Source organism: Crinia signifera, chromosome 9 (assembly GCF_055691185.1).
Source record: "Crinia signifera chromosome 9, ASM5569118v1, whole genome shotgun sequence".
NCBI classification, from domain to species: domain Eukaryota; kingdom Metazoa; phylum Chordata; class Amphibia; order Anura; family Myobatrachidae; genus Crinia; species Crinia signifera.
The window spans coordinates 168,289,786-168,316,481 of NC_139225.1; the positions used below are offsets into that span (position 1 = coordinate 168,289,786).

The following is a 26,696-nucleotide window of genomic DNA, read 5'->3' on the forward strand; positions in this document are numbered from 1 at the left end:
AGAGTAGGACGGAGGACTGTTTGTCTCTATGGTGGGATGCAGAGCAGGATGGAGGACTGTTTGTCTCTATGGTGGGATGCAGAGCAGGATGGGGGACTGTTTGTCTCTATGGTGGGATGCAGAGCAGGACAGAGGACTGTTTGTCTCTATGGTGGGATGCAGAGTAGGACGGAGGACTGTTTGTCTCTATGGTGGGATGCAGAGCAGGACAGAGGACTGTTTGTCTCTATGGTGGGATGCAGAGCAGGATGGGGGACTGTTTGTCTCTATGGTGGGATGCAGAGCAGTATAGGGGACTGTTTGTCTCTATGGTGGGATGCAGAGTAGGACGGAGGACTATTTGTCTCTATGGTGGGATGCAGAGCAGGACAGAGGACTGTTTGTCTCTATGGTGGGATGCAGAGCAGGACAGAGGACTGTTTGTCTCTATGGCGGGATGCAGAGCAGGATGGGGGACTGTTTGTCTCTATGGTGGGATGCAGAGTAGGATGGAGGACTATTTGTCTCTATGTTGGGATGCAGAGTAGGATGGGGGACTGTTTGTCTCTATGGTGGGATGCAGAGCAGTATAGGGGACTATTTGTCTCTATGGTGGGATGCAGAGCAGGATGGGGGACTGTTTGTCTCTATGGTGGGATGCAGAGCAGTATAGGGGACTATTTGTCTCTATGGTGGGATGCAGAGTAGGACGGAGGACTGTTTGTCTCTATGGTGGGATGCAGAGCAGGATGGAGGACTGTTTGTCTCTATGGTGGGATGCAGAGCAGGATGGGGGACTGTTTGTCTCTATGGTGGGATGCAGAGCAGGACAGAGGACTGTTTGTCTCTATGGTGGGATGCAGAGCAGGATGGAGGACTGTTTGTCTCTATGGTGGGATGCAGAGCAGGACAGAGGACTGTTTGTCTCTATGGTGGGATGCAGAGCAGGACAGAGGACTGTTTGTCTCTATGGTGGGATGCAGAGCAGTATAGGGCACTGTTTGTCTCTATGGTGGGATGCAGAGCAGGATGGGGGACTGTTTGTCTCTATGGTGGGATGCAGAGCAGTATAGGGGACTATTTGTCTCTATGGTGGGATGCAGAGCAGGATGGGGGTCTGTTTGTCTCTATGGTGGGATGCAGAGCAGTATAGGGGACTTTTTTGTCTCTATGGTGGGATGCAGAGTAGGACGGAGGACTGTTTGTCTCTATGGTGGGATGCAGAGCAGGACAGAGGACTGTTTGTCTCTATGGTGGGATGCAGAGCAGGATGGGGGACTGTTTGTCTCTATGGTGGGATGCAGAGCAGTATAGGGGACTATTTGTCTCTATGGTGGGATGCAGAGTAGGACGGAGGACTGTTTGTCTCTATGGTGGGATGCAGAGCAGGATGGGGGACTGTTTGTCTCTATGGTGGGATGCAGAGTAGGACGGAGGACTGTTTGTCTCTATGGTGGGATGCAGAGCAGGACGGAGGACTGTTTGTCTCTATGGTGGGATGCAGAGCAGGATGGAGGACTGTTTGTCTCTATGGTGGGATGCAGAGCAGGACAGAGGACTGTTTGTCTCTATGGTGGGATGCAGAGCAGGATGGGGGACTGTTTGTCTCTATGGTGGGATGCAGAGCAGTATAGGGGACTATTTGTCTCTATGGTGGGATGCAGAGTAGGACGGAGGACTGTTCGTCTCTATGGTGGGATGCAGAGCAGGATGGGGGACTGTTTGTCTCTATGGTGGGATGCAGAGCAGTATAGGGGACTGTTTGTCTCTATGGTGGGATGCAGAGCAGGACAGAGGACTATTTGTCTCTATGGTGGGATGCAGAGCAGGACAGAGGACTGTTTGTCTCTATGGTGGTATGCAGAGCAGGACAGAGGACTGTTTGTCTCTATGGCGGGATGCAGAGCAGGATGGGGGACTGTTTGTCTCTATGGTGGGATGCAGAGTAGGACGGAGGACTGTTTGTCTCTATGGTGGGATGCAGAGCAGGACAGAGGACTGTTTGTCTCTATGGTGGGATGCAGAGCAGGACAGAGGACTGTTTGTCTCTATGGCGGGATGCAGAGCAGGATGGGGGACTGTTTGTCTCTATGGTGGGATGCAGAGTAGGACGGAGGACTGTTTGTCTCTATGGTGGGATGCAGAGCAGGACGGAGGACTGTTTGTCTCTATGGTGGGATGCAGAGCAGGACGGAGGACTGTTTGTCTCTATGGTGGGATGCAGAGCAGGACGGAGGACTGTTTGTTTCTATGGTGGGATGCAGAGCAGGACGGAGGACTATTTGTCTCTATGGTGGGATGCAGAGCAGGACGGAGGACTGTTTGTCTCTATGGTGGGATGCAGAGCAGGACGGAGGACTGTTTGTCTCTATGGTGGGATGCAGAGTAGGACGGAGGACTGTTTGTCTCTATGGTGGGATGCAGAGTAGGACGGAGGACTGTTTGTCTCTATGGTGGGATGCAGAGCAGGATGGGGGACTGTTTGTCTCTATGGTGGGATGCAGAGTAGGATGGGGGACTGTTTGTCTCTATGGTGGGATGCAGAGTAGGACGGAGGACTGTTTGTCTCTATGGTGGGATGCAGAGCAGGACGGAGGACTGTTTGTCTCTATGGTGGGATGCAGAGCAGGACGGAGGACTCTGTGTAGGAATTGCTGACTTTGTTCCTTCTTCCTTTCTATCTCTTGCTGGAGGTTACTTTTTATTACAAGGCAGCCATTGATAAATTGGAATAGTTGAAGGTCTCTTTAGAAGTTGCATCATCCATTTGATCAGTGGTCATTCCTGGAAAGCAATAAGAGATTTTCTTTTTAAAAGGTTATGTTACTATGTGATGCTCTTCCTGTGTTGTCCCACATGTTACCTCTCTGATACACCTGACAGGGTCTCCAAGAGAGGGGCAGAGTGGGTACTTATTACTGGGTCCAGGAATGCTATATGGGCCTGAGTCCACAGTCACCCCTCTTAGCTGTCAGCAGCAGCATACTTTGTCTCCCAGCCCAGAATATGCTGAGGTGTGTTGGGCTTCAGTGGATCCAGGGAGGCTGAATCAGCAGCAGTGTGTGTGTGTGTGTGTGTGTGTGTGTGTGTGTGTGTGTGTGTGTGTGTGTGTGAGGGAGGGGGACTGAAGAGAGAGAGAGAGTGGTCAGACTACAGCGCCCCCCTTTTCATAAGTATTTATTTTATTATTTTTATTTTAAGGGGTCATGGACACACCTTTTACAATCAGACCACACCCTGTACAGTTAGGCCACACCTCTTACAATTAGGCCACACTTCCTATAGTTAGGCTACACCTCTGGCAATTGGTACACACCTCCCAGAGTTAGGCCACATATCTTACAGGCAGGTCACGTTTCTTATGATTAGGCCATACCCCCGGCGTTAGACCACACCTCCTACAATTAGGCCGCGCACCAAAAGTACCCAGGCCCCGGCCAGCTTTCTTTGACCGTGACACCCTATAGCACACACCAAATAACTTCTCCTCTTCCTTAATGCAGTGCTGGAAATTCTCCATCTCATCCAGCATCGGGATCTGCGATCAGCCGACCAGCACATTATAGAACTGGAAGCTGAATGTGACGGAGACTCAAGTCCTGTGATTCTGAAGAGTCCGGGTCGTCAGGCCAAGGATGTGACTCTGCTGTACGAAGCTCTGATGAAAGAAATGTGGGCCGTGGTGGAAGAGTCACTGAACAATAAAGGAAAACATCTAAAACTCGATGAAGTAATTGGTGTCATCCAGCAGGAGGAGTCCCGAGAAGGCCCACCCGGTGCTAAGAACATGAGGGCCAATTGGGTGAAGGCGGTGGGAAGAAGTGTGGAACAGCGGCTGAAGAGTCACCTGGAGGGGAAGATGGGCTCGCTGCCATCTCAGGCCACCCGGGTGAAGAGGGTTGTGCTGGAAGATCTGACCACCGTGAAGAACTACCTGGTGGGTTGGACATAAATGGGCCAGCCCCGCAATTGCAAAGGTCAACAGGCAATAGGGTGTCCACTATTGGTCGGCAGGCAATAAGTCGACACATTAAAGGTCAACATGGTCTAGGTCGACTTTGACAAAAGGTCGACACAAGCAAAAAATCCACATGCCATTGGTCGACATATGAAGGGTTGACATGAATTTTTCATAATTTTTTTTTAAAAACCAACTTCTTCATTCTTTTTGCTTCATGATCCAAGTGGGCAGAGACTATTATATTGTGCCGTCCGAGAGGATGCAGTAGACTAATACAGTGTTGGCAAATGGCAACACAGACGCCAAAAATGTGGAAAGAAGTGTCGACCATTTTCATGTTTTCACCTTTTGTGAATATGGGCCTACTACCTGTCGGCCATTAGTGGTTAATCTATTGACTGTCGAGCTATAATCCAACCCCGTATAACGTCTTTCTCACAATATGGATTCATGTTACACTATTGCTTGTTTTTAAAGACAATAATGTTTTACTTATTGGTAAGTCCCTGGGAAGGCCACACAGAGGTCACTGTGATGGGAACGCGGAGGTCGCTGTGAGTTCAGGGCGGAGGTCGCATTGAAGGCAAGGCAGAGGTAACTGTGATGGGAATGCGGAGGTCGCTGTTAGGGCAGGGCGGAGGTCGCAGTAATGGGAACACGGAGGTCGCTGTGAGGGCAGGGCGGAGGTCCCTGTGAGGGCAGGGCGGAGGTCGCAGTGATGGGAACGAGGAGGTCGCTGTGAGGGCAGGGCGGAGGTCCCTGTGAGGGCAGGGCGGAGGTCGCAGTGATGGGAATGCAGAGGTCTCTGTGATGGGAACGCGGAGGTCGCTGTGAGGGCAGGGCGGAGGTCGCATTGAAGGCCACACAGAGGTCACTGTGATGGGAACGTGGAGGTCGCTGTGAGGGCAGGGCGGAGGTCCCTGGGAAGGCCACACAGAGGTCACTGTGATGGGAACGCGGAGGTCGCTGTGAGGGCAGGGCGGAGGTCCCTGGGAAGGCCACACAGAGGTCACTGTGATGGGAACGCGGAGGTCGCTGTGAGGGCAGGGCGGAGGTCCCTGTGAGGGCAGGGCGGAGGTCGCAGTGATGGGAACGCGGAGGTCGCTGTGAGGGCAGGGCGGAGGTCCCTGTGAGGGCAGGGCGGAGGTCGCAGTGATGGGAACGCGGAGGTCGCTGTGAGGGCAGGGCGGAGGTCCCTGTGAGGGCAGGGCGGAGGTCGCAGTGATGGGAACGCGGAGGTCGCTGTGAGGGCAGGGCGGAGGTCCCTGTGAGGGCAGGGCGGAGGTCGCAGTGATGGGAACGCGGAGGTCGCTGTGAGGGCAGGGCGGAGGTCCCTGTGAGGGCAGGGCGGAGGTCGCAGTGATGGGAATGCGGAGGTCTCTGTGAGGGCAGGGCGGAAGTCCCTGTGATGGCCACACAGAGGTCACTGTGATGGGAACGTGGAGGTCGCTGTGAGGGCAAGGCGGAGGTCACATTGAAGGCAAGGCAGAGGTCGCTGTGATGGGAACACGGAGGTCGCTGTGAGGGCAGGGCGGAGGTCGCTGTGAGGGCAAGGCGGAGGTCGCATTGAAGGCAGGGCAGAGGTCGCTGTGATGGCAATGCGGAGGTCACTCTGATGGGAATGCAGAGGTCGCTGTGAGGGCAGGGCGGAGGTCGCTGTGAGGGCAAGGCGGAGGTCGCAGTGAGGGCAGGGCAGAGGTCGCTGTGATGGCAATGCGGAGGTCACTGATGGGAATGCGGAGGTCGCTGTGAGTTCAGGGCGGAGGTCGCATTGAAGGCAAGGCAGAGGTAACTGTGATCGGAACGCGGAGGTCGCTGTGAGGGCAGGGCGGAGGTCGCATTGAAGGCCACACAGAGGTCACTGTGATGGGAACGCGGATGTCCCTGTGAGTTCAGGGCGGAGGTCGCATTGAAGGCAAGGCAGAGGTAACTGTGATGGGAACGCGGAGGTCGCTGTGATGGCTTGGCGGAGGTCGCAGTGATGGGAACGCGGAGGTCGCTGTGAGGGCAGGGCGGAGGTCCCTGTGAGGGCAGGGCGGAGGTCGCAGTGATGGGAACGCGGAGGTCGCTGTGAGGGCAGGGCGGAGGTCCCTGTGAGGGCAGGGCGGAGGTCGCAGTGATGGGAACGCGGAGGTCGCTGTGAGGGCAGGGCGGAGGTCCCTGTGAGGGCAGGGCGGAGGTCGCAGTGATGGGAACGCGGAGGTCGCTGTGAGGGCAGGGCGGAGGTCCCTGTGAGGGCAGGGCGGAGGTCGCAGTGATGGGAATGCGGAGGTCTCTGTGAGGGCAGGGCGGAAGTCCCTGTGATGGCCACACAGAGGTCACTGTGATGGGAACGTGGAGGTCGCTGTGAGGGCAAGGCGGAGGTCACATTGAAGGCAAGGCAGAGGTCGCTGTGATGGGAACACGGAGGTCGCTGTGAGGGCAGGGCGGAGGTCGCTGTGAGGGCAAGGCGGAGGTCGCATTGAAGGCAGGGCAGAGGTCGCTGTGATGGCAATGCGGAGGTCACTCTGATGGGAATGCAGAGGTCGCTGTGAGGGCAGGGCGGAGGTCGCTGTGAGGGCAAGGCGGAGGTCGCAGTGAGGGCAGGGCAGAGGTCGCTGTGATGGCAATGCGGAGGTCACTGATGGGAATGCGGAGGTCGCTGTGAGTTCAGGGCGGAGGTCGCATTGAAGGCAAGGCAGAGGTAACTGTGATCGGAACGCGGAGGTCGCTGTGAGGGCAGGGCGGAGGTCGCATTGAAGGCCACACAGAGGTCACTGTGATGGGAACGCGGATGTCCCTGTGAGTTCAGGGCGGAGGTCGCATTGAAGGCAAGGCAGAGGTAACTGTGATGGGAACGCGGAGGTCGCTGTGATGGCTTGGCGGAGGTCGCAGTGATGGGAACGCGGAGGTCGCTGTGAGGGCAGGGCGGAGGTCCCTGTGAGGGCAGGGCGGAGGTCGCAGTGATGGGAACGCGGAGGTCGCTGTGAGGGCAGGGCGGAGGTCCCTGTGAGGGCAGGGCGGAGGTCGCAGTGATGGGAACGCGGAGGTCGCTGTGAGGGCAGGGCGGAGGTCCCTGTGAGGGCAGGGCGGAGGTCACAGTGATGGGAACGCGGAGGTCGCTGTGAGGGCAGGGCGGAGGTCCCTGTGAGGGCAGGGCGGAGGTCGCAGTGATGGGAATGCGGAGGTCTCTGTGAGGGCAGGGCGGAAGTCCCTGTGATGGCCACACAGAGGTCACTGTGATGGGAACGTGGAGGTCGCTGTGAGGGCAAGGCGGAGGTCACATTGAAGGCAAGGCAGAGGTCGCTGTGATGGGAACACGGAGGTCACTGTGAGGGCAGGGCGGAGGTCGCTGTGAGGGCAAGGCGGAGGTCGCATTGAAGGCAGGGCAGAGGTCGCTGTGATGGCAATGCGGAGGTCACTCTGATGGGAATGCAGAGGTCGCTGTGAGGGCAGGGCGGAGGTCGCTGTGAGGGCAAGGCGGAGGTCGCAGTGAGGGCAGGGCAGAGGTCGCTGTGATGGCAATGCGGAGGTCACTGATGGGAATGCGGAGGTCGCTGTGAGTTCAGGGCGGAGGTCGCATTGAAGGCAAGGCAGAGGTAACTGTGATCGGAACGCGGAGGTCGCTGTGAGGGCAGGGCGGAGGTCGCATTGAAGGCCACACAGAGGTCACTGTGATGGGAACGCGGATGTCCCTGTGAGTTCAGGGCGGAGGTCGCATTGAAGGCAAGGCAGAGGTAACTGTGATGGGAACGCGGAGGTCGCTGTGATGGCTTGGCGGAGGTCGCAGTGATGGGAACGCGGAGGTCGCTGTGAGGGCAGGGCGGAGGTCCCTGTGAGGGCAGGGCGGAGGTCGCAGTGATGGGAACGCGGAGGTCGCTGTGAGGGCAGGGCGGAGGTCCCTGTGAGGGCAGGGCGGAGGTCGCAGTGATGGGAATGCGGAGGTCTCTGTGAGGGCAGGGCGGAAGTCCCTGTGATGGCCACACAGAGGTCACTGTGATGGGAACGTGGAGGTCGCTGTGAGGGCAAGGCGGAGGTCGCATTGAAGGCAAGGCAGAGGTCGCTGTGATGGGAACACGGAGGTCGCTGTGAGGGCAGGGCGGAGGTCGCATTGAAGGCAGGGCAGAGGTCGCTGTGATGGCAATGCGGAGGTCACTCTGATGGGAATGCAGAGGTCGCTGTGAGGGCAGGGCGGAGGTCGCTGTGACGGCAAGGCGGAGGTCGCAGTGAGGGCAGGGCAGAGGTCGCTGTGATGGCAATGCGGAGGTCACTGATGGGAATGCGGAGGTCGCTGTGAGTTCAGGGCGGAGGTCGCATTGAAGGCAAGGCAGAGGTAACTGTGATCGGAACGCGGAGGTCGCTGTGAGGGCAGGGCGGAGGTCGCATTGAAGGCCACACAGAGGTCACTGTGATGGGAACGCAGATGTCCCTGTGAGGGCAGGGCGGAGGTTGCATTGAAGGCAAGGCAGAGGTAACTGTGATGGGAATGCGGAGGTCGCTGTGAGGGCTGGGCGGAGGTCCCTGTGAGGGCAGGGCGGAGGTCGCAGTGATGGGAACGCGGAGGTCGCTGTGCTGGCAGGGCGGAGGTCCCTGTGAGGGCAGGGCGGAGGTCGCAGTGATGGTAATGCGGAGGTCTCTGTGAGGGCAGGGCGGAAGTCCCTGTGATGGCCACACAGAGGTCACTGTGACGGGAACGTGAAGGTCGCTGTGAGGGCAAGGCGGAGGTCGCATTGAAGGCAAGGCAGAGGTCGCTGTGATGGGAACACTGAGGTCGCTGTGAGGGCAGGGCAGGGCGGAGGTCGCTGTGAGGGCAAGACGGAGGTTGCATTGAAGGCAGGGCAGAGGTCGCTGTGATGGCAATGCGGAGGTCACTGTGATGTCCACACAGAGGTCACTCTGATGGGAATGCAGAGGTCGCTGTGAGGGCAGGGCGGAGGTTGCTGTGAGGGCAAGGCGGAGGTCGCAGTGAGGGCAGGGCAGAGGTCGCTGTGATGGCAATGCGGAGGTCGCTGTGTTGGGAACGTGGAGGTCGCAGTGAGGGCAGGGCGGAGGTCTCTGTGAGGGCAGGGCAGAGGTCGCTGTGAGGGCAGGGCGGAGGTCGCAGTGAGGGCAGGGCAGAAGTCGCTGTGATGGCAATGCGGAGGTCACTGTGATGGCCGCGCCGAGGTTGCTGTGATGAGAACACAGAGGTCGCTGTGAGGCAGGGCGGAGGTTGCTGTGAGGGCAGGGTGGAGGTCGCAGTGATGGGAATGCGGAGGTCGCTGTGAGGCAGGGCGGAGGTCCCTGTGATGGCCACACAGAGGTAACTGTGATGGGAACGCGGAGGTCGCTGTGAGGGCAGGGCAGAGGTCCCTGTTATGGCCACACAGAGGTCACTGTGATGGGAACGCGGAGGTCGATGTGAGGGCAGGGCGGAGGTCGCAGTGAGGGCAGGGCAGAGGTCGCTGTGATGGGAATGCGGAGGTCGCTGTGAGGGCAGGGCGGAGGTCGTTGTGATGGCCACACAGACGTCACTCTGATGAGAACGCGGAGGTTGCTGTGAGGGCAGAGGTCGCTGTGATGGCAATGCGGAGGTCACTGTGATGGCCGCGCGGAGGTCGCTGTAATGGGAACATGGAGGTCGCTGTGAGGGCAGAGCAGAGGTCGCTGTGATGGCAATGCGGAGGTCATTGTGATGGCCACGCAGAGGTCACTGTGATGGCTGCACATAGGTCGCTGTAATGGGAACATGGAGGTCGCTGTGAGGGCAGGCCGGTGGTCACTGTTAGGGCAGGGCAGAGGTCGCTGTGATGGCAATGTGGAGGTCACTGTGATGGTCACACAGAGGTCGATGTGATGGGCGTGCAGAGTTCACTGTGATGGGAACGCGGAGGTCGCTGTGAGGGCAGGGCAGAGGTCGCTGTGATGGCCACACAGAGGTCACTGTGATGGGAACGCAGAGGTCGCTGTGAGGGCAAGGCGGAGGTAGCATTGAAGGCAGGGCAGAGGTCGCTGTGATGGCAATGCGGAGGTCACTGTGATGGCCACACAGAGGTCACTCTGATGGGAATGCAGAGGTCGCTGTGAGGGCAGGGCGGAGGTCACAGTGAGGGCAGGGCAGAGGTCGCTGTGATGGCAATGCGGAGGTCACTGTAATGGCTGCACATAGGTCACTGTGATGGGAATGCGGAGGTCACTGTGAGGGCAGGGCGGAGGTCGCTGTGATGGCCACACAGATGTCACTGTGATGTGAATGCGGAGGTTGCTGTGATGGCCACACAGAGGTCATTCTGATGGGAACGCAGAGGTCGCTGTGAGGGCAGGGCGGAGGTCACAGTGAGGACAGAGGTCGCTGTGATGGCAATGCGGAGGTCACTGTGATGGCTGCGCGGAGGTCGCTGTGATGGCTGCACATAGGTCACTGTGATGGGAATGCGGAAGTCGCTGTGAGGGCAGGGCGAAGGTCGCTGTGATGGCCACACAGATGTCACTGTGATGTGAATGCGGAGGTTGCAGTGATGGCCACACAGATGTCACTGTGATGGGAATGCGGAGGTTGCAGTGAGGGGAGGGCGGAGGTCGCTGCGATGGCAATGCCGAGGTCACTGTGATTGCACTGTGGAGGTTGCTGTGATGGCCCTGTGCGCTGTGATGGGCGTGCAGAGGTCACTGTAATGGCCGCGCGGAGGTCGCTGTGATGGCCACACATAGGTCACTGTAATGGGAACGCGGAGGTCGCTGTGAGGGCAGGGCAGAGGTCGCTATGAGGGTAGGGTGGAGGTATCTGTGATGGCAATGTGGAGGTCACTGTGATGGCCGCATGGGGGCTGCTGTGATGGCTGCACATAGGTCACTGTGCTGGGAAAGCAGAGGTCGCTGTGATGGCAGTGCGGAGGTTGCTGTGATGGCAGTGCGGAGGTCTCTGTGATGGCAATGTGGAGGTCACTGTGATGGCAATGTGGAGGTCACTGTGATGGCCACGTGGAGGTCGCTGTGATGGCTGCACATAGATCACTGTGATGGGAACGCAGAGGTCGCTGTGAGGGCAGGGTGGAGGTCGCTCTGAGGGTTGGGTGGAGCTCTCTGTGATGGCTGCGTGGAGGTCACTGTGATGGGAATGCGGAGGTCACTGTAAGGGCAGGGCGGAGGTTACTATGAGGGTAGGGTAGAGGTCTCTGTGATGGCAATGTGGAGGCCACTGTGATGGCCACATGGAGGTCGCTGTGATGGCTGCACATAGGTCACTGTGATGGGAAGTAAGCCCGAACTCTTACCTACATTTCTACAGCGCTCACTACCGTCTTGGAAATTAATATACCTAATCTGAATCTGCAAAAACTATTCTGATCTAGAAATATACTAACAACAAGGGAATATTATCCTTACAGAACCCTTCCGTGAGAGGGGATATTTGGAATACCTTATTAGCGAAGCAGGTCTACCAGATAGAACAAATCTATTCAAACCTAAAACGAACAAAACCACAGAAAAACAAATGGAAGAGAATGAGATCTCCTTCATTTCTTTTAATAGTGAATATTGGGAAACGAAGGGCATAATCGATAACATGATAAAATGTTGGCCTTCTGAGACATGGACCCAATGTTGGGGGATCTATTACCAACAAGACCTCACTTTATATTTCAGAAAAATAGATCAATTAAAAATATTCTGCACCTAAGAGAAAAAGCTCAATGACTCCGCAGCAAAACCAGATGTATCCCCTGCAAACACACAGAACAAGGGAATATTACCCAAAGCGAGAATATTCCGGACAGAATTCAACTTTCATAAACTGTGAAACGATGTATGTGATTTCTATGTTAACCTGGACGAACAACCAGATCCTAGAACACTGCAGAAACATTCTAAATAAAATATCTCATCACATTGTATCCAAACATTATATCACACAACATAACGGTGAACCTGCTGTTGACAGGGTTCTAGAGTTGGAACACTTTAAAGGCACTGAGGCCCCCATTTATCATTGGCGGGAATATTACTGCCCAGGATCGCATTGTAAAATGCGATCATTTCGGCCAAATGTATTAGATGGCAGGGCGCAGGGACAGGGCTCCGAAAGGAGCCCGTCCCTGCGATGCCTGAAGCCGGAAGGCGCGGGGTCTGCGCATGCGCGGTTACGCGCTGCCCCCCCCCGCGCGACCCCGCTGACCGCACTGCCGCTCGGGCAGTGCGATATGTAGCCATAGGCTACAACGGGCTATCGCCACATTAGAATGGCGATAGCCCAGGGGTGCGATGCCGGGCTGCCCGATGTTGATACATTGGGCAGCTTCGCATCCCCATAGAAACCTATGGGGGATGCAGCCGGCGGCGCTGCAGGGGGATCGCAGTAGGGATCGGAGATTCCTGCTGCGGTCTTCTTAATACATCGCAGTGCTACTTAATATTTGCGGGATTTAACCGCAAATATTACTTGATAAATGGGCCCCTAAAAGAGAAGGAGACTGTGTCAGAAAGAATGTATTGGATGCACAAGATGAACTCATGGGGGACAGTGCACCATAAGGTATCACTTCGTGCTCAAAGTTACTTGTACTGATTATATTGGAATAATCACCGTACTCCAACTGTTGTAATACATTATGCTTTATTGATCTCACAGGGGGCCAGATGTACTAAGTGATAAAATGGAGAGTGATAAACCACCAGCCAATCAGCTGCTACCTGCCATGTCACAAGCTGTGTTTGAAAGATGACAGGTAGGAGCTGACTGGCTGGTGTGTTATCACTCTCCATTTTATCACTTTTTAAGCTTAGTGCATCTGGCCATGGAAGAGGACAAACGCATAAAATTCAAATAAAATAATTGATGATATGTAATAAAATCTAACTTGTAGAATCTCAATAAATGAACATTATTAAATGAGAGAAATAAATATATATGAATGGATTCAGCAAAGAACTAAATAATAGAACTGATATATATATAAATTCTCAAACCTTTCTCTAATTGACACAGCCACTAATACCGGTATATGCACACACATAAGGGGGGGGGGGGGGGGGGGGTAAAGGAGGCAGCACAAACATAGAATAACAATGTATATATATATATGCTGGATCTAATTGACACAGCCACTAATACCGGTATATGCACACACATAAGGGGGGTGGTGGGGGGGGGGGGGTGGTGGTGAAGGAGGCAGCACAAACAGAATAACAATGTATATATATATATATATATATATATATATATATATATATATATATATATATGCTGGATCTAATTGACACAGCCACTAATACCGGTATATGCACACACATAAGGGGGGTGGGTGGGGGGGGGGGGTGGTGGTGAAGGAGGCAGCACAAACAGAATAACAATGTATATATATATATATATATATATATATGCTGGATCTAATTGACACAGCCACGAATACCGGTATATGCACACACATAAGGGGGGTGTGGGGGGGGGGGGGGGGGGGGTGGTGAAGGAGGCAGCAACAAACATAGAATAACAATGTATATATATATATGCTGGATCTAATTGACCTTTTGTAGTACAAGTCTTAGGGCCGCATTTATCAACTAATATTTGCGGCTAAATCCCCGAAAACACCCGTTCGGGGGTTAACCGCAAATATTAAGTATACCCCTAATGTATCACAGGGGATACATTAGCAGCGCCGCCGGCCTATAGGTTTCTATGTATCAACATCGGGCAGCCCGGCATCGCACCCCTGGGCTATCGCCATTCTGGTATGGCGATACCCCAGTGTAGCCTATGGCTACATATCGCACTGCCCGAGCGGCAGTGCGGTCAGCAGGGTCGCGGGGGGGGGGGTCAGCGCATAACCGCGCATGCGCAGACCCCCCAGCTTCCGGCTCCAGGCATCGCAGGGACACGCTCCTTTCGGAGCCCTGTCCCTGCTCACAGCAGGTGATAAATTCAGGTGATATGATCGCATTTTACAATGCGATCCTAAGCGGTAATATTCCGCCCAGATCGCATTGTAAATGCGATCAATGATAAATGTGGGCCTTAGTCCCAATCTTTATCTTAAGTAGATGAATTGTAGACTGATGAACTGAGTGTGGCTCAACTGAGCACGGTACCTTTTCCCAAACATCTATGAGTATACTCACATCAACTAGTTTCACCAGGACCTGGCTTCATCAGGATGGGTGTGACCCTTTACCTGGAAGTAAAACACAGAGTGCTTTCCACACATTGGAGGAAGGAAGGACGCCGTATGGGACACACCGGAGGGAAGGACGGACGCCGTATGGGACACACCGGAGGGAAGGACGGACGCCGTATGGGACACACCGGAGGGAAGGATGGATGCCGTATGGGACACATCGGAGTGAAGGACGGACGCCGTATGGGACACACTGGAGGGAAGGACAGATGCCGTATGGGACACATCGGAGTGAAGGACGGACACCATATAGGACACACCGGATTGAAGGACGGACACCATATAGGACACACCGGAGGAAGGATGGACGCCGTTTGGGACACACCAGAGGGAAGGACGGATGCCGTATGGGACACACCGGGGGGAAGGATGGACGCCGTATGGGACACACCGGAGGGAAGGACGGATGCCATATGGGACACAGCGGAGTGAAGGTCGGACACCATATGGGACACACCGGAGGGAAGGATGGACGCTGTATGGGACACACTGGAGGGAAGGACGGACGCCGTATGGGACACACCGGAGGGAAGGATGGACGCTGTATGGGACACACTGGAGGGAAGGACGGACGCCGTATGGGACACACTGGAGGGAAGGACGGACACCATATGGGACACACCGGAGGGAAGGATGGACGCCATATGGGACACACTGGAGGGAAGGACGGACGCCGTATGGGACACACTGGAGGGAAGGACGGACACCGTATGGGACACACGGAGGGAAGGATGGATGCCGTATGGGACACACCGGAGGAAGGACGGACACCATATGGGACACACTGGAGGGAAGGACGGACGCCGTATGGGACACACTGGAGGGAAGGATGGACGCCGTATGGGACACACTGGAGGGAAGGACGGACGCCGTATGGGACACACTGGAGGGAAGGACGGACGCCGTATGGGACACACTGGAGGGAAGAATGGATGCCGTATGGGACACACCGGAGGGAAGGACGGACACCGTATGGGACACACTGGAGAGAAGGACGGACGCCGTATGGGACACACTGGAGGGAAGGACGGACGCCGTATGGGACACACAGGAGGGAAGGACGGACACCGTGTGGGGCACATCGGAGGGAAGGACGGACACCGTGTGGGACACACCGGAGGGAAGGACGGACGCCGTATGGGACACACAGGAGGGAAGGACGGACGCCGTGTGGGGCACATTGGAGGGAAGGACGGACACCGTATGGGACACACCGGAGGGAAGGACGGACGCCGTATGGGACACACAGGAGGGAAGGACGGACACCGTATGGGACACACTGGAGGGAAGGACGGACGCCGTATGGGACACACCGGAGGGAAGGACGGACACCGTGTGGGGCACATCGGAGGGAAGGACGGACACCGTATGGGACACACCGGAGGGAAGGACGGACGCCGTATGGGACACACAGGAGGGAAGGACGGACACCGTGTGGGGCACATCGGAGGGAAGGATGGACGTGATATGCTTTCCAATAACTGGAAGTGGTTAAGAATAATGTGGAGATTTCTGCTATGAACAAATGATTATCTCGTTTGGTAACATAATTATTTGTTACAGATATATTAATTAGGTCTGCCTCCTTTATAGCCTCACTTGTGTATATTTTAAAGATCCCTTTTTTAAAATGTGACACTAATTAGATCAATTGGGTAATTGATTGATTGTATGAAGTGCACATCCTTTTATGACCGTGTATAAACCCTGACCATAAAACCGGTGCTAAACCTTGGAAAAGGTTGTTGTAAACAGCAGAACACGTCAGTGAGCACCGAGCGATCCATCAGCTTATAGGACACTAGAGGACCTGGACTCATATCCCACAATGAATCAGCTCAAACCCTACATTTCTTCTGATAGACCATACCCATTACCCTTATACTGCAACATTCTTGGGATACCATCACCTGCTAAATCTTTTCACCAATCCATCGGTAACATCATGCGGTCACTTCTAACATCCTCCAGCGGAACTCCAAACCAAGCCAGGTATATGGACTCCCACATTGTTTGATTCCATTCATGGTGGACCCAATGGGGAACCATTCTGCATCCAAGGACTGAGCAATGTGCACATGTTTTTATTTTATTTTTTAGGAATAAATCAATAAATAATATTTATATTGATCCAACCCTCTGTTGTGTTCTAACCCTTTGGGAACTGACTTTCCCTTGTGTGAGCAGCTTGATACAGTACCCCTGTAGGTGCTTGATCTACGTTTTGGCAAACCGCTTCTGCCTTCATTCTCCCCAGGTCTGTTCTTATCCCAGGGACTTTGAGGTGTTCAGGATCTACCACTCTGCTTATCACCACGGAATTTCTGATTGGCTGAACACTGTCGCCCAGCGTCATCTGGAGACCAATGACATTTACTTCATTCTAGATTGGAACAGTAACATCTATTGCAGGTCAGTTCTAGATACACAAGCTGGGAATGGGCACAATTGGGGGGGGGGGGGGGGGGGGGGGAGAGAGAGAGATCAGGCTAATGCTGACTGTTCTCACCAGGGATGTGCTGTCCAGGCCGGAGATATCCCCTCTCATCAACCCTTCCGAACTGGAGCCACTACTGACCAATGAGACGCGGAGGATGCTGGAGCAGCAATATGTCAGTGTCATACAGGTCAGTAGGGATGAGCACACCTAGTAATGCATGGAAGAAAATATCTACACTGTCTACATAGTCAATAGGTCAACACAAAGACATTGACGTGGACAAAGTAGACATTGGTCTACTCATTGTGAATGTAGACTCTGTAGATCTACCTGATACCAACGCTCACAGTAAATAAACTTTAATCGGGACTATGTAAAAACCGGACCTGGACTAAACCCCGGACCAGACAGAAAAATTTGCATTCCGGAGCTTGTAGTGTCCGGTCCAGGGGGTGTCCCGTCCGGGGGGGGGGGGGGGGGGGGGCCCTGTGATAGCTATCATCGGGGACTTGGGGAAGGGGAGATCGCTGCCTCCCCGTGTGGTTCGGACCGTCCAGTTTTTGCTACATGCCCGGACCATACAGGGAGTCTTTATTCTCCCCCTCCTCCACTCCCTGGTGACAGGCATCACAGGCAGAACCCCCAGACAGGACACCCTGGACTGCAGAATTTTATGTCCGGTCCGGTGGTCCGGGGGTCTTGTCCTGGTCCGGTTTTACCCATACCCACTTTAATCTCCCATCCACCACACATGTCTCTATATTTCAGCAACGAGTCTCCCAGAGGCTGGAGGAAGAATTAAAACTGGAACAAGAGCGCTGGAAACTGGAATTTAAAACTGACGATCTTCTATCAAGCTTCAGTGGGAGAGTGATTCAGGTAACCCCCTACCACCCCCCATGTCTCATCTCCATCATACCCAGTGGGAGAGTGATTCAGGTACCCCCACCCCCTACCACCCCCCATGTCTCATCTCCATCATACCCAGTGGGAGAGTGATCAGGTACCCCCACCCCCTTACACCCCCCATGTCTCATCTCCATCATACCCAGTGGGAGAGTGATCAGGTACCCCCACCCCCTTACACCCCCCATGTCTCATCTCCATCATACCCAGTGGGAGAGTGATCAGGTACCCCCACCCCCACAACCCCCCATGTCTCATCTCCATCATACCCAGTGGGAGAGTGATTCAGGTACCCCCACCCCCTTACACCCCCCATGTCTCATCTCCATCATACCCAGTGGGAGAGTGATTCAGGTACCCCCACCCCCTACCACCCCCCATGTCTCATCTCCATCATACCCAGTGGGAGAGTGATCAGGTACCCCCACCCCCTTACACCCCCCATGTCTCATCTCCATCATACCCAGTGGGAGAGTGATCAGGTACCCCCACCCCCTTTCACCCCCCATGTCTCATCTCCATCATACCCAGTGGGAGAGTGATCAGGTACCCCCACCCCCTACCACCCCCCATGTCTTATCTCCATCATGCCCAGTAGGAGAGTCATTATGTACTCCCATAACACCCCCCATGTCCCATTTCCATTATAACCAGTGGCATAGTGATTCAGATACCCCCCTAACAGCCCCCCATGTCCCATCTCCATCATACCAAGTGGGAGAGTGATTCAGATACCCCCTACCACCCCCCATGTCTCATCTCCATCATCCTCAGTGGGAGAGTCATCAGGTGCCCGTGTAAACCTCCCCGCCAAGTCCCAACTCCATTGTACCAAGTTGGAGAGTGATCAGGTACCCCCCGTAAGACACCCCCTATATCCCATCTCCATCATACCCAGTGGGAGAGTCATCAGGTGCCCCCTATCCTACCCAATGTCCCATCTCCATCATACCCAGTGGGAGAGTGATTTAGATACCCCCCCCCCGTGTCCCATCTCCATCATACCCAGTGGGAGAGTCATCAGGTACCCCCCTAACCCCCCCACCCCACTTCCCTCATGTCTCACCTCCATAATACCCAGTGGGAGAGTGATCAGGTACCCCCTATCCTACCCAATGTCCCATCTCCATCATACCCAGTGGCAGAGTCATCAGGTGCCCCCTATCCTACCCAATGTCCCATCTCCATCATACCCAGTGGTAGAGTGATTTAGATACCCCCCCCCCCCCCAACACTCCTGTGTCCCATCTCCATCATACTCAGTGGAAGAGTGATTAAGGTACCACCCTATCAACCCCCCCCCATGTCCTATCTCCATTATACACAGTGGGAGAGTGATTTAGGCACCCCCTAAACCCCCCCCCCCATGTCCCAATTCCATCAAACCCAGCGAGAGTCATCAGGTACCACAACATCCCCCCCCCCATGTCCCATCTCCAACACACTCAGTGGAAGAGTGATTCACGTACCCCCCTAACACCCTCCTCACATATGCTGGTGTCTCGCACTTATCATATGCTGGTGTCTCGCACTTATCATATGCTGGTGTCTCACACTTATTATATGCTGGTGTCTCACACTTATTATATGCTGGTGTCTCGCACTTATCATATGCTGGTGTCTCGCACTTATCATATGCTGGTGTCTCACACTTATCATATACTGGTGTCTCGCACATATCATATGTTGGTGACTCACACATATCATATGCTGGTGTCTCACACTTATCATATGCTGGTGTCTCACACTTATCATATGTTGGTGACTTGCACATGTCATATGCTGGTGTCTTGCACTTATCATATGCTGGTGTCTCACACTTATCATATCCTGGTGTCTCACACTTATCATATGTTGGTGACTCGCACATATCATATGCTGGTGTCTCGCACATATCATATGCTGGTGTCTCACACTTATTATATGCTGGTGTCTCACACTTATTATATGCTGGTGTCTCGCACTTATCATATGCTGGTGTCTCGCACTTATCATATGCTGGTGTCTCACACTTATCATATACTGGTGTTTCGAACATATAATATGTTGGTGACTCGCACATATCATATGCTGGTGTCTCACACTTATCATATGTTGGTGACTTGCACATATCATATGCTGGTGTCTTGCACTTATCATATGCTGGTGTCTCACACTTATCATATCCTGGTGTCTCACACTTATCATATGTTGGTGACTCGCACATATAATATGCTGGTGTCTCGCACATATCATATGCTGGTGTCTCACACTTATTATATGCTGGTGTCTCACACTAATCATATGCTGGTGTCTCGCACTTATCATATGATGGTGTCTCACACTTATTATATGCTGGTATCTCGCTCTTATCATATGCTGGTGTCTCGCACTTATCATATGCTGGTGTCTAGCACTTATCATATGCTGGTGTCTCGCACTTATCATATGCTGGTGTCTAGCACTTATCATATGCTGGTGTCTTGCACTTATTATATGCTGGTATCTCGCTCTTATAATATGATGGTGTCTCACACTTATTATATGCTGGTATCTCGCTCTTATCATATGCTGGTATCTCGCACTTATCATATGCTAGTGTCTTGCACTTATTATATGCTGGTATCTCGCTCTTATCATATGATGGTGATTCACACTTATCATATGCTGGTGTCTTGCACTTCTCATATAATGGTGTCTCACACTTACAGTATATGCTGGTGTCTCGCACTTATCATATGCTGGTGTCTCGCACTTATCATATGCTGGTGTCTCGCACTTATCATATGATGGTGTCTCACACTTATTATATGCTGGTATCTCGCTCTTATCATATGCTGGTATCTCGCACTTATTATATGCTGGTGTCTTGCACTTATCATATGATGGTGTCTCGCACTTATCATATGATGGTGTCTCGCACTTATTATATGCTGGTATCTCGCACTTATTATATGCTGGTATCTCGCACTTATTATATGATGGTGTCTCACACTTATTATATGCTGGTATCTCACACTTATTTTATGCTGGTATCTCGCACTTATTATATGCTGGTATCTCGCTCTTATCATATGCTGGTGTCTTGCACTTATCATATGCTGGTGTCTTGCACTTATTATATGCTGGTATCTCGCTCTTATAATATGATGGTGTCTCACACTTATTATATGCTGGTATCTCGCTCTTATCATATGCTGGTATCTCGCACTTATCATATGCTAGTGTCTTGCACTTATTATATGCTGGTATCTCGCTCTTATCATATGATGGTGATTCACACTTATCATATGCTGGTGTCTTGCACTTCTCATATAATGGTGTCTCACACTTACAGTATATGCTGGTGTCTCGCACTTATCATATGCTGGTGTCTCGCACTTATCATATGCTGGTGTCTCGCACTTATCATATGATGGTGTCTCACACTTATTATATGCTGGTATCTCGCTCTTATCATATGCTGGTATCTCGCACTTATTATATGCTGGTATCTCGCTCTTATCATATGCTGGTGTCTTGCACTTATCATATGATGGTGTCTCGCACTTATCATATGATGGTGTCTCGCACTTATCATATGATGGTGTCTCGCACTTATTATATGCTGGTATCTCGCACTTATTATATGCTGGTATCTCGCTCTTATCATATGCTGGTGTCTCGCACTTATCATATGCTGGTGTCTCGCACTTATCATATGATGGTGTCTCACACTTATTATATGCTGGTGTCTCGCACTTATCATATGATGGTGTCTCGCACTTGTCATATGCTGGTGTCTAGCACTTATCATATGCTGGTGTCTCGCACTTATCATATGCTGGTGTCTCACACTTATCATATACTGGTGTCTAGCACTTATCATATGCTGGTGTCTCGCACTTATCATATGCTGGTGTCTCGCACTTATCATATGCTGGTGTCTCACACTTATTATATGCTGGTATCTTGCTCTTATCATATGCTGGTGTCTAGCACTTATCATATGCTGGTGTCTCGCACTTATCATATGATGGTGTCTCGCACTTATCATATGCTGGTGTCTAGCACTTATCATATGCTGGTGTCTAGCACTTATCGTATGCTGGTGTCTCGCACTTATCATATACTGGTGTCTAGTACTTATCGTATGCTGGTGTCTCGCACTTATCATATGCTGGTGTCTCGCACTTATCATATACTGGTGTCTAGCACTTATCATATGCTGGTGTCTAGCACTTATCATATGCTGGTGTCTCGCACTTATTATATGCTGGTGTCTCGCTCTTATCATATGCTGGTGTCTCACACTTATTATATGCTGGTATCTCGCTCTTATTATATGCTGGTATCTCGCACTTATCATATGCTGGTGTCTCGCACTTATCATATGATGGTGTCTCGCACTTGTCATATGCTGGTGTCTAGCACTTATCATATGCTGGTGTCTCGCACTTATCATATGCTGGTGTCTCACACTTATCATATACTGGTGTCTAGCACTTAATATATATTGGTATCTCGCACTTATCATATGCTGGTGTCTCACACTTATCATATGCTGGTATCTCGCACTTATCATATGCTGGTATCTCGCACTTATCATATGCTGGTGTCTCACACTTATCATATGCTGGTATCTCGCACTTATCATATGCTGGTGTCTCACACTTATCATATGCTGGTATCTCGCACTTATCATATGATGGTGTCTCACACTTATTATATGCTGGTGTCTCACACTTATCATATGCTGGTATCTCGCACTTCCTCCTAGATAATGAAACCTCATGTAGATCGGGCTCCACTGATTAATGAAGAATTTGGGATCATGGTGGCTGAGACCTGTCTAAGTTGCTTCTCGGACTTCTTGCACAGGTACATTCCAGGACATGACCACAGCCCCTTATATGTGGGAACGTTAGGTGTTCTGCTCTTACCAGAGACCCTTAGTTACTGGGTGTATCAGGCTCTTGGTGGCTTCTGTGATTCAGTAATGGCTATTCATGGCTGGCGGGCTGGCGGGATACCCAGCCATGATATGAATGACTAAGCCAATGGTCTCATGGGGAATGTTGTGTTCTCATCACAGCTTTCTGTTATATCCCAGATTCCATAAGACGGTGGAACGATTTTACTCGGAGCAGAATGGTCTGGTGGAAGGCAGCGATGCATTCATCTGTCGAGTCATCAGCATTGTGAACTGTTGCCCCATGTTCCGGTGAGGAAAACACATAATACACATCTGATATGCTGCTTATAATCATTCTACCTATTGCAGGTAAGGCTGACAGGTAAAATGCATTCGTGGAAGGGTTAGGACTATCAGGGTTACCATGTGGTGGTTCTTATGCAGCCTCCAGAGGCAGGTCCAATGCAACCTGGAACATAACAGGGAGATGAGGATGGGGATAACTCTGTCCTATATATTCAGACACTGAGAAAAGTCTCCTCTGGGCTCTGGATGCCACAAGGCATGTGAAAGGGAACAGACTTTCAGCTTTAATTTCAGGGGTTGAACAAAACTATCGTATGAAAGTAATTGCAGCCTCTTATACGCAGTCCCGGGTTCAGGGATGAAATGTAATTGGAAAAATGAACATAATCATAAATAACATGTCTAGTACATTGTGGAGAATCCTGTGTAGGCAATGGCCGCCTGATGCCTGGAACCCATGTACCTTGCCCAATGGTGTGTCCCCCTATGCGATGCTATGCTAAGCCTCTTCTGCAGATGTCCTCCATTGCTATGTGTTCCTCAGGCTCAAGAAAGATGTATACATAACTTAAATCAGGCGCTGGTAAGTTCAAATCTTTAGGATCCCCCCGTTGTTTTAGGTAGATGATACCAATGCGGGAAAAGATACAAATATAGTGAAGTACAGTTATGTATAAAGTATTTAATACACAGGATACAAATTCTGGTAGAACACAATGGAATCTCCAGATTTACATAAACAACGAGAATTCATTCACAGTTAAAAAACTTTTAAAAAGTGTCCATAGAGGAGAAGCTCTCAGTGTGTCAAAGGCAGAGACATTCCCAGAGTAGGTGGAACTGATCGCCAGTTCTATAGTCCCGGGGCAAATCACCAGTCTCTGCTCCACGTTCTCCCGGCACCTCTTTCCTGAGTCACTCAGACGGCACCCCTGTGTTCTGACTGACGCGTTTCGACTCACTATGGAGTCTTTTTCAAGGTCCCAAATGGTGTATGCGGACACTGTATCATATACGGCTTTATATACTGGCTGGCGTCCGTTCGCCGGTACCATCGCTTCCGGACTCCGTTGCCCAGCAGTCACCATTTCCGGAAATGTGACGTGTAGTCTTTGCCGCGACGTCATTTCCGTCGGCGGCTCGGAGGACGCGTTACCATGGTGTTGTACGATGTCCATCTTTTATATTATACTCGGCAACTATTATTCAAATAAATAGCAGTGAACTTTACGTCATATTATCGCCGGGTGCAGATTATAGAGATATAAAGTGACAGTGCTTCATATTGAATATATTCTCCAATGCGGATTGCAACAATGATTTAAAGTGCCGGTGCTTAAAACCATAATATTACCCCAGTGCAAATTACAATAGCGAGATGATTTAAAGTGACAGTGCTAATGTTTGAATAGATGATAAAGCAATTAAAAACCAATTCAAAATAAAAACACTGAAGTTTATAAAAAACCATTTGATCTCGTAATCAGAATTGAACCCCTTGGGTATTAGGGTACCTAATTCATAGATAAGTTTCATTTCTGTTTTTGCTAACTGAGTAGTGGGATCTCTCTGTCTCCAATGCCCCTTTACCCACTTTACACCACAAAACCTAGAGATGCAGGTAACATCTTTCTGATGGCATTTATTGAAATTCTTAGATAGAGCATGGGTCTCAAGACCCTTTTTTATGTTCCGAATATGTTCACTGAGTCTTATTTTAAGGGGTCTTGTAGTGCGACCAATGTACCAAAATCCACAGGTACATTGAATCTCATAGACCACATTCTTGGTATTGCATGTGATAAAATCCAAGATTTTAAAAGAATTAGTGTTAATATTTATCTCACTAAGCCTTTGTCCCAACCCTTGGATGTGTCGGCATCCAATGCAAGTGGCGCATCTAAAAAAGCCCTTGGATTTGATGGTAGAAATGGCTTTTTTGGGAGGGAGGGCACTGTGGACCAATTTAGAGTTTAGATTTGGTGCTCTTCGATATATACATTTGGGTTTCAAAGGCAAAAGTGGCCCTATAACTGGATCTTTTTGTATTCCCCCCAATGTTTACTTAATATTTTTTCAATAAGTTTATACTGGCTGTTGAATGACGTTATGAAAGCAAATTCAATTTTTGTATTGGTGGTTATTTTATCTTCCTGTGGTTTTAATAACATTTCTAGTGGGATTAAAGTGACCTCCTTTTTCGTTTTCTCTACTTGTTGCTCGCTATAGTTGGAGTTAAGGAAATATTTTTGCAGGTCTTCCGCTTGCCTCTCAAATACTTTCTGTTCCGAGCAATTTCTTTTAACTCTTTTAAATTGTCCCCCTGGAATTGAATTCAACCAGTTGGGGTGATGACAGCTAGAGGCGGGGATAAAAGCACCTGAGTCAGTAGGTTTGGTATAATTTCTGGTATGGATGGGGTTTTCAGAAATATATACCGTTAAATCTCAAAAGTTAACCTCCATGTTACTACTAGTGAAGGTCAACTCAATGTTTAGAGAATTGGAATTTAAAAAAGTGTAAAATTCTTTTAAAATGGACTCATCCCCCCTTCCAAATAAAAAAAACACGTCATCGATGTATCTTCGCCAGGACACCAGGTTCGCTCCGAATGGGTTATGGGTCCAGATAGTATCATTCTCCCACTGACCCATAAAAATATTAGCATAGCTCGGTGCGAACCTGGTGCCCATGGCTGTCCCTCTTTGTTGTAGGTAAAAAATGTCATTATACAGGAAGTAATTATTATAGAAAATCAATTTGACCCTTCTAAAATGAAATTCTGTAACTCGGGTGGTAAACTACTTTCAGTGGCCTTTAACCCTTCCTCGTGTGCAATTATTGTGTATAACGCACGTACAACTGCGGTTACTAAAAACATATCTGTAGTCCATTCAATCTCCTTTAGATATATAATAAAATCCTTGGTGTCTTTAAGGTGAGAGATTTTTGTCCCAACTAGTGGCTGGAGATGATAGTCTATGAATGCCGACAGATTAGCCGTGACTGAATCAACCCTAGCCACTATTGGTCATCCTGGAGGGTTTTGGATATCCTTATGGACTTTAGGTAAAATGTAGATTACTGGTGTTACCAGTTCTTTATTAACCAGAAATGCAGCCTCTTTATCTGTTATAGTTCCCTTGGTTTGGAATTTGTCTACCAATGCTTTCAGTTCATTCAGTATTCTTTCAGTGGGGTCTTTCTTTAGTAGACTATAAGTGCCAGAATCATCCAATTGACGTTTGATTTCTGCCTCATACATCTCTTGACATTATCACCACCCCTCCGCCTTTGTTGGTGGGCTTGATTACTATACTGGTGTCGTCTTGTAAATCTTTAAGGGCTTTTCTTTCTTTGGCTGTTAAATTCTTTTTTGGTATCTTATTATTGATTTTTTCTAAATCCTCCATCACTAGTTTCATAAATGTCTTTGTGGGGTTGAAGATGAGTGGGGTTGAAGATGGATTTCGGTTTGAAGCCCGATTGGACCATCGGTTCTTCTACCGCTCCATACCCTTCCTTCATTAGAAATAATTTTTTTAAACTCAATTTTCTTATATACTTATTCTATATCTATAAATGTATTGAGTTTATTCATAGATATTGATGGGGCGTAGTTTAACCCCATTTGCCAATAAAGACCTCTCTTCTTCTAGTAAGATATGATTACTTAAATTGAATATTTTAACTCTACCAGTTTCCTGGGTGGTTATCGTCTCTCCTGTATTTATCGTATTGGGGGTCAAATTGTTCTTTTTACGTTTTTTTTTGGTTGGTCAATTTTCTTTTTTGCAGTCTTTTGCTTTTATCCCCTGCTCTACATCCTCGTTTATTTGTGGTTATCTTATTCTGTTGTGTTCTCTCCTGTGAAACGGGCTCCCTATATTCTCGAGTGGCCCATATCTGTTATGTGTTGCTGGTGGGGAGTTTCTCCTCTCATGTCTCATGTGAATTATAGTTGTTACTTCTATTTCTGTATGGGCTTCTTCTATTCCTATTGTGCATAGTTTCCCAATCCTTTCCTCTATCATGATCTTGTTCATATTGATGTGGATTGATTATCCTGGTATTTTGATATGGGTCCAGATAGTATCA

At 50.7% G+C, this 26,696-nt stretch overlaps 1 protein-coding gene across 1 annotated transcript in view; it reads left to right on the plus strand.

The window, feature by feature from the left end:
- Nucleotides 1-26,696, plus strand: part of EXOC3L2 (exocyst complex component 3 like 2) — a 115,625-nt gene that overhangs the window by 63,829 nt on the left and 25,100 nt on the right. Inside the window, exons 3-8 of the mRNA XM_083160427.1 lie at nucleotides 3,483-3,916; nucleotides 16,331-16,485; nucleotides 16,586-16,700; nucleotides 17,282-17,392; nucleotides 22,158-22,258; nucleotides 22,491-22,601. Coding sequence (XP_083016553.1) covers nucleotides 3,483-3,916; nucleotides 16,331-16,485; nucleotides 16,586-16,700; nucleotides 17,282-17,392; nucleotides 22,158-22,258; nucleotides 22,491-22,601 — 1,027 coding nt within the window. The remainder of the gene's footprint in view (nucleotides 1-3,482; nucleotides 3,917-16,330; nucleotides 16,486-16,585; nucleotides 16,701-17,281; nucleotides 17,393-22,157; nucleotides 22,259-22,490; nucleotides 22,602-26,696) is intronic.